At 33.7% G+C, this 16,058-nt stretch overlaps 1 protein-coding gene across 1 annotated transcript; it reads right to left on the minus strand.

The window, feature by feature from the left end:
* Positions 1 to 5,828: 5,828 nt before the first annotated feature.
* LOC107135307 (olfactory receptor 10AG1-like) lies at positions 5,829 to 6,779 on the minus strand. The gene has a single exon (XM_015477196.1). The coding sequence runs from the start codon at positions 6,771 to 6,773 to the stop codon at positions 5,829 to 5,831; it is 945 nt and encodes a 314-aa protein (XP_015332682.1). The 5' UTR covers positions 6,774 to 6,779.
* Positions 6,780 to 16,058: the final 9,279 nt, after the last annotated feature.

A 16,058-nucleotide genomic window follows, 5' to 3' on the forward strand; every position in this document is an offset into this window, starting at 1 on the left:
CCCAGGGTCCCACTCTAGAACAAGGTATCACTCTGATAAAATGAGGATTTTTGTCTCAGCTCTTGAGAATTCCATTAGTTCAAGGAGAGGTGGAGAAGCCTGTATGATGGGAAGGACGGGCTTGAGTTTACTGCAATTCTGTCTGAAGAAACTGTTATTATTATTATTATTATTATTACTATTATTATTACTATTATTATTATTATTATTTAGGTTTTCTGGATTAATCCAGCAATTCATGGCAACTGAATTATTTCCTCAATATGTTTTATTTTTCATTTTGAGAAAGGGTCTTTCACAGTTGCCTATTCTCCTAAACCTTGCCTTTGATAAGGCAGAGGGAATTTGATAACCCTGCAGGGTATGATGAAAAGATAATAGGAGTCCTTGATGCTGACTCCAATGCCTTGTGATAAATTGGCTTTTGATATGCTACACTCTTTATATTAACCCTGTGATTAAATAAGAGCACGCAGGCTCACAGTTTCATTAGTAACTTAGTTGGCTTATACTGCACAAGTACATATGTGCAGTACATCTGTGGCCCAGCTGTGGCCATGCATATGATCATAAGGTTGGTTAGAATATCACCAATATGGCCACCATGAGACAGAATGAAGTGCTAGTGTTCCTGAGACAGAAAGGAAAGAACCTTGTACTTATTGGAAGAGATGTCATGTAGCCTTGGGAAACTTACATTGATCATCCCTCTGATAGTCCAATGATTTTATTTAGAGAAAATATGAACGAGAAGATCTGGAAGATTGAAGTAGGGGAAATGTAACACTTGGGTTCATTGTAAGAGAGATTAAGAGAAAGGTCAAATTACTGTGACATGTTAAAGTCTTCCCAATCATAACATCATGTCACTAGCTACAAAATGAATTAATTCAAACTATTCAGTAGGTATCCATGCTTTAGTTATCTTATCTGTAACAGTAAAGCCTGTTAAATAGGGACCTCTGAGACACCTTTTGTCACCTCAGAAGTGATACAAGGTGGATTACTTTGTAGATAAGAATACTGAGTATAAATATGTTTCCCATATATATGACACAGACTAGTGTTTTTTGCTTTTAAATGCATAATAGCTGATTTTTTGCTCAAGAGTCAGTTCAATTGTCACAGAACTACTTACCAAGAAAGGGCCTGTTTCCATTTGTCCAGGTGGGTTATTTTACCAATAAAACTGAGGACTTCTACACATGTTTTCGTATCATTGTTAGTAACTCAAAGAGTTTAAGTGGATTTATTTACAATGATACCTAGAGAATAGCTAAGGACCATCATTGTAATTTTTTCCCAAAACAGATTGTCAACCATAACAACAATATTGTCAGTGATAATTTAAATAGGAACTTTCTTTCCACTCTCTATAATATTGTGGTGTATGTGTGTTTGTTTGTGTGTGTGTGTGTGTGTGTGTGTTTTAAGTTAGAATTCTACAAAAGATACCTGTTACTTGGAGGTTGCTTCAAAATAGTTTGAACATTTTAAAATGTATTTATTGTCATTGAGAATATATCAAAAATCTCATGCAATTTTGAAGTGTTACTGTCAGCAATACTGAATATGATATGCATTTTGAAGGTATAGAAAGGTGAACATGATGCAGGCTGCTATACCATGGGGAATGAGCAGGTGCTTGGTGAGAAGGGGAAAGAATCATAGACAAGCATCCTCTGCCGGAGATGATGAAATGGAGACAAAAGCATGCCAGTTAGTCAATGGAGGTTCTCAAAATTAACTGAATTACTCTTATATACATTGTACACATAGTTCTACTGAAACAATGAGATTTAAGTGTGAATTGTCATTCATAGAACCCCAATATTTTTATAAGCTTCCTTATTTTCACAGCATAAGACTATTAATTGATGTCATCGATAGGTGTATGAACTTAGGGGGAGCTTCACTTTCTCTTTACTTCTGCATAGTAATGGGGATCCGTCTCTGGACCATATGCATGCTAGGCAAGTTGTCTAACACTGAGAAACAAACCCAGACCAGAGAGTTATATTAACAAAGCTATATTACATACAATAAATAAACAAATTGATCTTATGAAAACTTGTGAGTTATTCTGATCAATAAACAAGACAAAATACACTAAAAAATAACACTTATTTGTAGGGGGTTCTGTATATGGGATGGAGGTCTCTTATAGCTTCATGACTGTGGCATGCTTGATGGCTAGGAAGTTTCTGTGCAAATACATGGAATGCCTGGCTGCTGGGAAAACTTCTGTGCAGAGACACAGGATGCCTGACTGCTGTAGCAATGTCCTTCATGAGGAGTCTCTGTGTTAGAGTCTTTTCAGCCTCAACCTTGATCTCAAGCAAAGAGCTACTGGGAATAAAGAGATTCTCTTGTTAGACAACCACAATGTTTCACTGAGCCTAAACCTGTCCACATAACACTAAATTTTATACAATGGACTTTGTTGAGAGCTTCACAAAGCTACTAACATTGCACATTGCAACTTAATATGTAACTGAGGAGTAAGTTGCATAATGTTGCTAAGTCTATAAGCTGCCTAGTAATACAATGAACAATAGGTACTAATGATGCCAATGATCTAAAGTAACCTACTGATAGAAATAAAGCTTGGCAGCTTGGCCCCTCTCTGCCATCCTGCCACTTTTTCTGCCTCTGCATCTTGTCTCTGTGTCTCCTTTTTATTTTCCTTACACACATTCATTTACTGGGAATGACAATCAAGGAGTTTAAAATAACTACAATGAAATTTTAAGAAAATTATTTAAAACTAGATGACAGGTGAAAAAAAGATTAAATAATTAATCAAGGATTTGGAATTTATGCAAAATAATAAAATGTAATTAAGAACCACAGTATCCAGCATGAGCAAGTTATGGGATGACACCAATTATCAGAACACAAAGAATCAAGTTATTTATATACATATATAAACACACTACATTTTGGGATTCATATATGTTAATATATGAATTTTAAAGGACATTGTTTATGTTATTATACAACTGTTAAATCCAAAGATCTGTATAGTGTGTTAGTGAAATTTAGAAGCAGAACAGCAAGTGGTTTCATTTTTATATAAATCCAAAGACCTCAGAAAGTAAAAGGTAGATCATGCAGTTCTATTTAAGCAGACTTGAGACCCAGGAAAAGCTCATGCCTTAGTTTTCACACAAAGATAAAGAAAAGCTAATGCTCTGCTTTGAAAACCATCAGGCAGGCAGATTCCTCTCTTACTCAGGAGGTTTAGACTCTCAGTACTATGCCCTCCTTCCAGTGACTGGATAAGTCTCCCAAATTAGATGTGTTTTTCTAAGACATCCCATCTTTCCTTCTCTTTATCTTTTAAGGGCTCATGTGATTAGATTTGCTCGACCTGAATAATGTCCATTTCTCAGGATGTAAAACCTTAATCACCTGTGCAGGGTCCCTTTCCCATGTGATTCAACACGTGCAGGTGTTCCAGGGATTAGGATGTGGACATCTCTGGGGACCCTTGTTCTATCTACCACAATACCTAAGTGAGATAGAAGGACTAATTTTTATATTTTTTATTTAAATGGATTCATTAATGACATTTGTTAATCACTGATAGGCCACATGATATTAAATCATAAAATATTATAGATTAAGTTATTTTAGACACAAACTCTAAAATGTTCATGTTGATTGATGGGTTTTAACATTAATTTACAATTCATTTCATAGATAATCTTACCAAGAAAATAGTCAATATTTTTTTTAAAAAAAAACTAAAGTAACTACATTACTAAGATTAATTTCATTTTTTTAATCAAGTAGGCTTACTTGTGTAGGTAACTAACATTGTGGATATCCATTTATTCAAAACTAACATTGTATGTTATTGCAGCCTACATTTCAATGTTTTCCTAATAATGATTCTCTACTATTTTTTTTTATTTTAGGTGAATAGTTATAACTTGTAATAATCCTGGTTGTTAACAAGAAAAAAACATTATATGTATTTAACTAATTTTAATTGTATAAAATGTAGTTAAATTACATTTAACTACTCAATACTTTGCTGAGAATGTGAAACGTAAAACTCAGTTATCCAAACTTGTGGGAAAAGTTGGTGCCAGCACCAGTGTGATTCCTGTTTTAACAAATTTCAGAAAATAAACAACTACCACAAGCATCTCCTCTATAAACTTCACCTTTATCACCACAGTCATATTAGCATGGTCTTCCTCAGGACCTGTATGCCAAATTCCAGATTCAATATAAAGCATTAAATGAATATGCACATATACTTTCGGGAATAAAATACACAAATGAATAAATGTAAAACATTACTATAGTTGGTGAAAGATGCATATAGATTGATAAAGTAGAAATGTAATATTTCCAGGACAGGAGCTAGCATGTTCATGCATTGTAAGAGTATCACATTTAAAGCAACAGACAGAGTGATGCTCAGATGCACAAAACAAACAAACAGAAAGACAACTTATTTTAGAGTGTAACAGTGAATGGGTGGGCATTTCTGGTTGTCTAGATTAATGCTCCTTTCTTCAGTGTCAGCTCAAAGATTTAATGATTTTAATGAGTTTAGAGTGAATTCAAAGCATTAAAGCAAAGGTGAGGAATTGCAGTGCAGCTATGAGGACTTTACATGTTACTGAAAATAGCTTCCAAAACTTCCTTGCACATCTGCACTTATAGAGACAGCATAAAATAGGAAAAGTTTTAGGCCTGACTGATGGAGTATAGTACAGAAACAGATAAGGGCTGAGAATGTGGCTCAGGATAGAGGACAGTCCTGGTATGCATAAGATCCTGAGTTCAATCCCCAGCACCACAAATAAATAAATAAAGGTTGGGGGATGAAAAAATAATTATGAAAGGTATTGTGGGACCATGACATCAAAGCAGGAAAACATATGGAGCAAAAGAAAATCAGTTTTGAGAGATAGTGGTGTTGTATTGTTTCTTGTGCTCTCATGGCAAGTTGTTTGGAGGAGAAGGTAAGACCTGCATGCATGTAAGACTCTTTTTTCTATATTTTCCTTATAATTTTTTGTATCAGTGATTGAACACAGGGATGTTTTACAACTTTGCTAAGATCCCCAACAATCGTTTCTATTTATTTATTTTTATTCTGTGTCAAGGTCTTGCTAACTTGCTGAGGATCTTGCCAAATACACAGGCAGGTTCTAGCTTGAGATTTCCTTGATTCAGCCACCTGATTTTCTGGGATTACAGCTATGCACCACTCTACCTGGCCCATGCATCTTTTATTTTGGTATTATTCAGGAAGTATTCCACGTTCGTGCATAGTTATCTTAATTCCTACTGATAACAAAAAAAGTATAGATTTTGCTAGAACACTGTGGTAGGCCAAAGTAACATTCACTTATCCACTTAATCAGTTTAGTATTTCCTGAATAAACATCCATTATACAAATACCTTTGCTAACTGTGTCCTACCTGCAATATAATAAAGAAGAATTTCAGTCTATACAGGTATAGACATTTAGGTAAATTTCATTAAATTTAGTAAATTTCCATTAAATTCAATGCATAAGATCTTAAATTTTAAATTCTGCTAATATATTTTTAGGGCAAATGTGGTACACATTAACATTTTATTCATGAGAAATTATTTTCTTTAGGTGTGATCACAATGACAGATAAAGTTCCCTACAAAAATAAGGTGAACAAAATAGATTCCAGGATAAAATTTAAATATAACAAATTACATCATAAGCTTGAAAAACATTACCCTCCAAAAGGAGAATGCAGAGAGTTGAAATATTTCTCTGATAACTGTGATATATGGTAAAACAACCTCTAGTAAACTCTGAACACTATGTTTTAAGCAAGAGTCTTTTGAATGCAGCAATCACGTCCTGGTTCCTGAGGGTGTATATCACAGGATTGAATGTGGGAGTCACTATAGTATAGAAAAGAGAGAGCAGTTTGTCAGTTCCTGCAGAATGATTGGATTTGGGCCTGAAGTAGGTAATCGAAGCTGTTCCAAAAAATAAAACTACAACCAGCAGGTGGGAGGAGCAAGTGGAGAATGCCTTAGTGCGTCCTTGGGCTGTTGGCAACCTCAGAATGGTGGAAATGATCTTGCTATAAGAGGCTAGTATCAACAGAAAAGGGACCGCAGCAACCAACATCACTACTACATAGATAGATATCTCCTGTATAGAGGTGTCCCCACAGGCTAGCTTGAGAATTGGGGGTATGTCACAAAAGAAGTGGTTGATTTGGTTAGTATGACAGAAATGCAGAGAGAATATTCGGCATGTTTGCCCTATCTGGACTGGCATTCCCCCGAGCCAGGAGCCAATGGACAGTTGATGGCACTTCTTTGGGGTCATGACTACAGGATAGTGCAGAGGGTTGCAGATGGCCACGTAGCGGTCATAGGCCATCACGGCCAGGAGGAAACATTCTGCAGTTCCCACTGCAAGGAAGAGGCACATTTGGGTGGCACAGCTCAGTAGGGAGATGCTACTATCCCAAGTCCAAAGACTGACCAGATACCTCGGGAGAGTGACTGAAACATAGCAGATTTCCAGTATAGAAAAATGTGCCAGGAAAAAATACATGGATTTGTGCAGTGCAGGGTCCAGCCTGGTTATTATGACTATGAGACTGTTCCCAATGAGGATAACCATGTAAATGATGGAGAACACTCCAGATAGAAAGCCTTGGAGGTTTGGAAGTTCAGAAAATCCCAGCAGAACAAACTGAGCCACTGTGGAGACATTTTCTTCAGCTTGTATCTCTTCATACTTCATCTGTGGGAAAGAGTGAACCAGAAGTACAAATCATTTTGCTTCTTGGGCTTTTGTGTTCTCATGTATAATGCAGTGATGGCAAACCTACTGATTTCTGTGTTTACTTTTGAACAAAAACTTTTAGGGGTTCTAAGATTATAGCTTAACATATTTTTTTTTTATTTTACATAAATGCACTCCTGGTAAAAATTGTATTAAATACAGCCATGATTTCATTTTTCAGTTGCCTTGTCTTTCTGAGGAGAAAAGGTCTCAGATCTATTTTCCTTTATTAGCAATTCAAAGTTTATTTAATTTTTAATAAATATTTTGTGTAACCTTTGGCATTGTTCTGATAAATGAAAAAATTCAATTTTTATATATTTTTATTATGAAGAAATAATAATAAACTGCGCATTATAAATTTTTGAAAATTATTTCTTACTGGATCATGTGTTTGTATTTCAATTTAAAGTATATACAAGGGTAATTATACACTTTATTCAGATTTTGTAGTTTTGAAAAAAAAAGAAATCTATATGTCTTTATTGTCTGGAAAGCTCAACAGGGAGAAGTATACACATGTACACCCATGTCCAGAAAGTAATTCTGACTAAAATGTGCACACTTACTTTACTTATTTATTGTGTAAAAAAAAGCAGTAATATCAACTCATCTCTGAGGTCATCTTAAATCACTCAGTGCTCTCTGTGCTGTATGTTGTTGACCTTGTTTGTTTCATTAAGTCAATTCCCTTGTGTGTGGGAGTGCATTGATGTGTAAAATTATATTGGAATGTGATTATTTGCATTTCCTATGTTCTGACTTTATCTCTGGTCCTAGATTATAAATTTCTTAAGATTGTCTACAGATTTTATGTGCATTGGATTGCATAATTGCTTCAGAAAATTTTATTTGCTTACCTTCTGAACAAATTGCATGTATGTCACACTGACTGCTTCATTGGACCAATCCCAAAGGTGTAAGACTGGTTCCCAGACAAAATGCAGACCTTCAGCTATGGATTGAGCATGTCTTACATGTATGTCATGGTTCATTTGTTCTGTGTGATAAAGTTGGGAGCGAGGGTGAGTAGGCATTTTTGTAGTTTCATTTACTTTTGCAAAAGTAGCATTTTTTTCCCATCTACCTCCTGGGTTAAGTCATTCAAATGCTAAAAGAGACTAATTCACTGCAAAGGGGAGACACAACTCTAATCATATGCAGAGACCCATTAACTGTGGACAGTTACCAGATTTCAACTTCAAAGATGTTTAGAGGGAAGTGTGAAAGTAGCAATGCAGTGAGAAAACTTGAGTATCCAAAGGATTTTCTGTGAATTCAAGAAGGAAAGTTAAATATACATTAACTTTACCATCTTTTATATGAAAGTAATTATTTAAAGCCTATACTATATATATATATATATATATATGTATGAATGCATATATATGTATGAATGTATATGTATATGTGTATAAATATAAAAAAATACTATCTTCCACAATTGCATAAGTCTATTATTTATTTAGTTTGTTTATTTATTTTGTATTGCTATCAAATAAAGCTGAGGTTTTATATCTGATATGCAAGCACTCTACCACTGAGCCACATCCTCAGCAAGCCTCTTGTATTTTTATTTTGATCACTGCAAAGATGCTCTAAGTTGATCTCATCAAACAAAGACTAGAATGATGGAAGTTAATGAACTGGAGGGACTGGACACTGGAGGGATCAGTGAGTTGCTTAATGTGTATGAATCCTAGTTATTTGCACTGGGAGGTTTGGTATGCCATTGAAAGGAGTGAGACTATAGATAACAAAATTGTATTGCTAATTCAAGTGAAATAAAATAATTTGGAGGTTTTCACCATAAAGAACTGATAGATATTTGAGGAGACACATTTGCTCTGATTTCAGCATGACATAGGTGTATATGAATGAAAAAATCTGAATGTTCAATTACGTGCATTACTTACAACCAAATTGAAGGAAACAAAAAGAAATAGGTGCACTCCCATATAGAAAACAACTGTAATTGAGTTTTTAAAATAATCTGTAGTCTGTCTTTAATAATATTTCAAAGATGATTCAGTTTGAGACTATTCAGGAAATGTTTTACTATACTGTCCTGCATATTAATGATATTTCATTCACTTATTCATTTAAAATTCAGCCTAGAGAGTGATATAGGAACAATGATAAAAATAGCAATCAAATAATAATAATGATAATGATATCATCATTTGATAATTCCAGGATAAAATGCAAAGCCATTTCAATAATACTTTTTACCTACTTGTTGGTTAATAGTATAAAATTCTGTTTTATAACATAATATCCCTAGATTCATTGCATACAAAATACATTCTTAACACATAGTAACATCTTAAATGTTTGCATATAAAATGATGATGATACAGAAAATGATGATAGTCATTAAGATATGGGCTCATTAGTTTAAGAATCACATTACATTTTTATATCCTTTGATGTTACAACTAAGTACAACATCCATGTGAATCAGTGTTTTCAAATAAAGAACACATTTTCAAAACTTTCTACATTTAAAAGTTAAATATACGGAAATGTATACAATAAATTTGTGTTAGACATCAGTATTGATTTTTACCTATTTGGATTATGGTCAAATATAATGCTTACCTTTATTGACTGATTAAGAAGTAAGAGCAAAATGAAAGAGAAGTTGCTTTCTTATGTCAGTAATTTATTTTATTTGAAAAATAGGCCCACTGTTTTCTCAAATGTAGTCCATTGGCAGAACTAATAATGTTCTTTATGTAGTAAATATTTTCTGCTCTAGGGATCAACTTCTTTCCCAAGGAGACCTCTAATTGAATTAGACCATTCTGTTGCCAATCAAGGATTCTGGTACAACCAAAATTCTACATGGCCATATATTTTTTCATAAAGTCTCCCCTCCCTGCCCCCACTCTTGTTTTTTAAATTAAGAAAGCTGAGCTTAAAAACATAAAAACACTAGAGGGCTATAAACACTTTGCTTAACATATAAATTTAAATATCTTTAAAAAGATACAACCTACGTAATGTGTTGAGCTGGAAAATTTTTCTGTCATTGAAAATTATAATGACAGAGTTATGAACCTAGCCAAACCCCTATGTTATCTTGAACATGGGTCTTCTTCATCATATCTACCTTGGTCAGGTAAGCAACATCATGCCCTAATTTAGAGATGGGGAGACATGGGGTAAAGTTTTCAAGAGAATGTCTTCTCTGTTCCTTTCAGCTGTATAAACTGGAAAAAGGCATGCAGAATTTTCTTACAAAACTCCTATGTAACATTTCATCATAGATACCTGGAAGAGAAGCTACAAAATCTAATTTCAAAATGAACTCCCAAGTGACCAGTAAGAACTCTATGATCAGAATCTGACCTCTATCATCAAAAATAAAATTCCAAGCAGTGAGTACATGAAGTTCACAGTAAAGGACCAGCTCAGGTTAATGTCGGCTTCTCTAATGTAATGAGTGTAATAAGATTGATCAGGAATCTGTAATACCCAGAGAAACAAACCTATTTAGATGCATAATCACAAAACACAACAGAGAGTAACATTTGATATAGCTATGGCAAACAGTAATAGATTTATACACATTTAAAGACTCATAGAGGGATACACTTGGTTTAAAAAGATCATTCTTATGCACTGAATTACCTCTAGTCATAGGTAGTAGTCACAAATTTTGAATTTTGTTACCTTAAAATTTATTTTATATTAAATTTACCTATTAGAACACATTTATAACAATATTTATTAAGGGTCTTAATTTTAATTTTAATTATGGTTAATGATAGTGGACATCATTTATGTGAATATTATCTTCTATATATCACAAGTATGTTAAATATTTAACACTTTTATGCATTTGTTTATTCCTTTTCAAGCTGTTATTTTTTTGGCCATTCTTTGCATATTTTCCAATGTTTCCTTTGTAAGGTAAGTGATTTGAAAATGTTTTCCCAGTATTCATTTTTATGATCTTAACAATGGTGATACAAGAGAAAACTATTTCAATTTTAAAGCAGTCTATTTTTAAAATGTTGTTTTTACGGATTATGCTTTTGCTAATGTACTTTAGAATTCTTGCCTATTCCAAGTCTTAACGACCTACTTCTGTGTTTAGTTCTAGTAGTTCTACACTGTTTAGATTTTACATTTAAATCTATTGTTTGTTTTTATTCTTTTTTTTCCATAAAGCTAAATTTTTAGATTGATTTTTTGTTTATATTTCTGTGTGTGAAAACTTAATTCTTTCAAATGAAGTTTTACAAAAATAGCCTTTGTTCAATTAAAACCACTCATACTATTGTCAATATTCAGTTATCCACATTTCCTCAATGGATTAGTGAAAAACCAGAATATGATAAAGATGGACAAAATTGTCAACTGCACTCATGTTTTCGAAATCTTGCAAATTATCTATGGTCCATTGCAAATTGTGAAGTGTTTCAGAAAATTAAACTGACATCCATAAGAGCATTCAAAATCAGTAAATTTTAGAATGTGACTAAACCTATTATCTATTCTCAGCTACATTGATCAGGACATTTACCAAGCTGTGTATGCCAACAATATTGGCTCTCTGTTGTCACTATTGGGAGAGGTTTGTGTTACTTAGAACTGAGTATAAAATGTTTTCAAAGATAACTGTTAAAAGGTATAACAACTTTGATGGCAAATTATACTAGAAAAACAATGTTTAAGATATACCAAACTTTCTTTATAGAAAGGAAAATATGACAAAGAAATCCAACAAAGATAACTGAGGAATGAGAAACATAAAGTGTGTATTGAAAAAAAAAAACATCCCAATTCCTACTGATCTATAGACTGGTTGCAAGAATACAGTTCCATACACAATCAGAATAGTCCAGAAAGCCAACACACAAGCCATTTTTTTTCCTGGTTCAATATAAACTCATAAGTAGAGGGAATAAAAATTGAAATCCAATGCAATATTTTTTAATTTTGTAAACTATGTCTCTTAATCACAGACACATGTATCAGCAAAGAGTAAATTTTCTTACTCAAGATGAGTAAGCACAACATATTCTTTGACCTCTACATTACTTGAGCCATGAGTAATACAGAGGAACTCAGAATGTCAATTATCACGAATACAAGTAACAATAAATTTTGGCGAACACATAGAGAAAAACGTTCACTCATATATTGTTGGTGGGACAGCAAATTGGTGCAACCACTATGAAAAGCAGTATGGAAATTCTTCAGGAAACTAGGAATTGAACCAACATTTGACCCAGTTATCGCACTTCTCAATAGGACTTAAAATCTCCATACCACAGTGACCTAAACACATCAATACTTATAGCAGCTGAATTTACAATAGCTAAGCAATGGAACACAACTAGGTGCCATTCAGCAGATGAATGGATAAGGAAAATGAGACACACACACATATATCACATATATATCAACATATATACACACACAGGCACACACACATGGAATATTACTCATAAAGAAGAATGATATTATGGCATCTGTAGGTAAATGGATGGAAATGGAGACTATCATGATAAGTGAAATAATACAGTCCCTCAGACCAAAGCTGAATCTTCTATATGTTATGTGGATGCTAACACACAATAAGGAGGGGGTCTATAGAATTTAATAGAATTAGACAAAGGGATGAAGGGAAGAGAGAGGGAACGAGAATAGGAAATAGGAGAATGAATCAGACATAAATTTCCTGTGTTCATTTGTGAATGCATGACCAATTTAACTCCACATCTTGTATAACCATCATATACTCCATGTATGTATAATATGACAAAATACACTCTATTTAGTTCCACTAAAACAATGAGATTTAAGTGTGAGTTTTCATTTATGCAGCTCCAATATTTTTATAAGCTTCCTTATTTTCACAGCATAAGACTATTTATTGATGTTTCCACTAGGTGTATGAACTTACAGAGAGCTTCAATTTCTCTTTACTTGTGCATATTGATGGGGATTCACCTCAGGCAAAAAAAAAAAAAATGTTGGAAGACAAAAAGAATAATTATGCAAGATATCTTGGGACCATGAAATCAAAGGAGGAAAATATATGCACAAAAGAAAGTCAGTTTTTAAAGACAGTAGTGTTGTGTTACATCATGTGCTATCATGGCAAGTTTTTAGGATGAGAATGAGACCTGCATGCATGTAAGCTTTTTTCTTTTCCATATAATAAAGGGTATTGGTGAATTTACACAGTGATCCTTTACAACTAAGATCTCAATTTGTCCTTATGCATGCTAGACAAATTGGCCCACACTGTGAAACAAACTCAGATCAGAGAGTTATATATAAAAAGCTATATTACATAAAATAAACAAATTCATCATATGGAAATGGGTGAGTCCTTCTGATCAATAAACAAGACAGTAAAAATAAACACATTCATTCATTGGGGATGACAATCAAGGACTTTAAAATAACTAAAATAGTATTTTAAGAAAATGATATGAAATAGATAAATAATGATAAGAAGATTTAATTGTGGAATTTAAGTGAAGGAATTTACCAAGGAATTGGAATACATGCAAAATAATGAAATGTAATTGTGAATCGAAGTATCCAGCATGAGCAAATCATGGAAAGGTCTTATCAACACACTGATTGTCAGAACGCAAGAATCAGGTTATTTGTATACATATATAAATACACTAAATTTCGGTATTCATGTGTATTAATAATAATTGCTTGCATTTTTATAGGACATTGTCTATGTTATTATAAATCTAGTAAATCCTAACTTTTGCATGGTGTGTTGGTTAATTTGAGAATAAGAAGAACAAATGATTTTATTCTGATATTAATACAAAGACCTCAGAACCTAAAGAACAGATATGGAAGTTCTGTTGAAAGTTTAGCAGACTTGAGACCCCTGAGAAGCTTGTGTCTCAGTTCCAACCTAAACACTAAAGAAAAGCTGATGCTCTAGTTTGAAAACAATCAGGCTGACAGAGTCCTCTCTTTCTCAGTGGGGCTCTATCCGATGACTGGATAAGATCTCCCACCTTAAGAGTCTTTTTTGTGTGTGTGTGTGTGTATGTGTGTGTGTGTCTCATATTGAACTTGGAGACATTCGACCACTATGCCACATCCCCAGTCTTATTTTGTATTGCACTAAGAGACAAAGTCCCACTGAGCTGCTTAGCACCTCCCCATTGCTAAGGCAGCTTTGAACTCATGATTCTCCTGTTTCAGCCTCTGGAGCAATGGGGATTACAGGCATGTCCCACTGCGTCCCGCCAGGAGATGTGTTCTTTGAACACATCCCATCTTTCCTTCTCTTTCTTTTTTAAGAGCTCTTGTGATTAGATTTGCCAAACCTGAATAATGTCTCTTTCTCAGGATGTAAAACCTTAATCACCTGTGCAAGGTCCCTTTGCCTTGTGATGCAATATATGCAGATGTTCCAGGGATTAGAATGTGGACATCTCTGGAGGCCCTTGTCCTATCTACCATATTATCTCAGTGAATAGGAGGACTAATTATTACATTCTTTATTTGAATGGTTCCACAACTTACATAAATTAATCATTGATAGGCCACATGATATTAAATCCCAAGGTATTATTTTTAAGTTATTTAAGATGCAAACTCTGTGTTCATGTTGATTGATGTTTTTTACTGTTTATTGACAATCAACTTTAATTATTATCTTACCAAGAGAATAGTCAATATTTAAAAACAAAACTAATTGCATTACTGAGGCTAATTTCAACTTGTAAACAAATATCCTTTCTTGTTCAGGTAACTAGTATTGTGGAATATCCATTTCTTCAAAAATAACATCAAACTGTTATCTCAATGAATTTAAATATAAAATACATAGCTAATGATTCCTCTAATAATTGTATCTGGATACAGCCAACATTTCAATGTTTCTTAAGTGAATAGTTAATACCTTCTAATAATCCTGTATGTTAACAAGAAAAAGCATAGTATCTGTATTTAACTAATTCCAATTGTTATAAAATATAGTTAGATTACATTTAACTACTCAACACTTTGCTGAGAATGTGAAGCATAAATCTCATTTATATGGACTTCTGGGAAAGCTTGGTGCCAGTTTCATTTTGTGATTCCTGCTTTACCAAAATTCAGAAAATAAACAACTACCACAAGCATCTCATCTATAAACTTCACCTTTATCACCACAGTCATATCAGAATGGTTTCCCTTATGAACTTTATGCAAAATTCCAAATTCAATATAAAGCATAAAATGGTAAGAGATACATGCATATATATTTTCAAGAATAACATACACCAATGTGGAGGATGCTTATAGGTTGATAAAGTAGAAATGTTGTATTTCCAGGACAGGAGCTAACATGTTCATGCATTCTGTGCTCTATCACAGCCAAAGCTACAGGATGGAATGATGTTCAGATGTGCAAACAAACAGAAAGACAACTTATTTGAGATTTTGGTAGTGGATGGGTGGACTTTTCTTGTTCTGTTGATTAATGCTCCTTTCCTCAATGTCAGCTCAGAGATTTCATAATTCTAAAACTTTAGATTGGTTTAAAAGCAGATGTGAGGTTATGCAGTTCAGCGGTGTGGACTTTACATATTCCTGAAAGTAGTTTCCAATACATCCTTGACCATTTGTACTCATAGATATTTCATAAAATAGAAATAGATTTAAGAGTGGCTGTTGAAGTGAAGTAAAGAAAGAGATGAGGACTGGTGATGTGGCTCAGAGTAGGGGACAATCCTAGGATGCATAAAAACCTGGATTCAATTATCAGTATCACGAAAAAAAGCAGGAAGACAAAAAATAATTATGCAAGATATCTTGGGACCATGACATCAAAGGAGGAAAATATATGCACAAAAGAAAGTCAGTTTTTAAAGACAGTAGTGTTGTGTTGCATCATGTGCTATCATGGCAAGTTATTAGGATGAGAATGAGACCTGCATTCATGTAAGCCTTTTTTTTTTCTTTTCCATATAATTTTTGGTATTGGTGATTTTACACAGTGATCCTTTACAACTGAGTTGAGACCTCAGTCGTTTTTTTTCAATTTTTAATTTTGAGACAAGATTTTGCTAAGCCACAGATGCAGGCTCAAGCTTGAGATTATCTTGCCTCAGCCACCTGATTTTCTGTGATTACAGGTATGCACCAGTGCACCTGGCCCATGTAACTTTACTTTTGGCACTACTCAGGAAGTATTCCACTTTGGTGCATAAGTATCCCAATTCTTACTGATGCAAAAAAAGTATATATATATATATA

This window comes from Marmota marmota, unplaced genomic scaffold (assembly GCF_001458135.2).
Source record: "Marmota marmota marmota unplaced genomic scaffold, marMar, whole genome shotgun sequence".
NCBI classification, from domain to species: domain Eukaryota; kingdom Metazoa; phylum Chordata; class Mammalia; order Rodentia; family Sciuridae; genus Marmota; species Marmota marmota.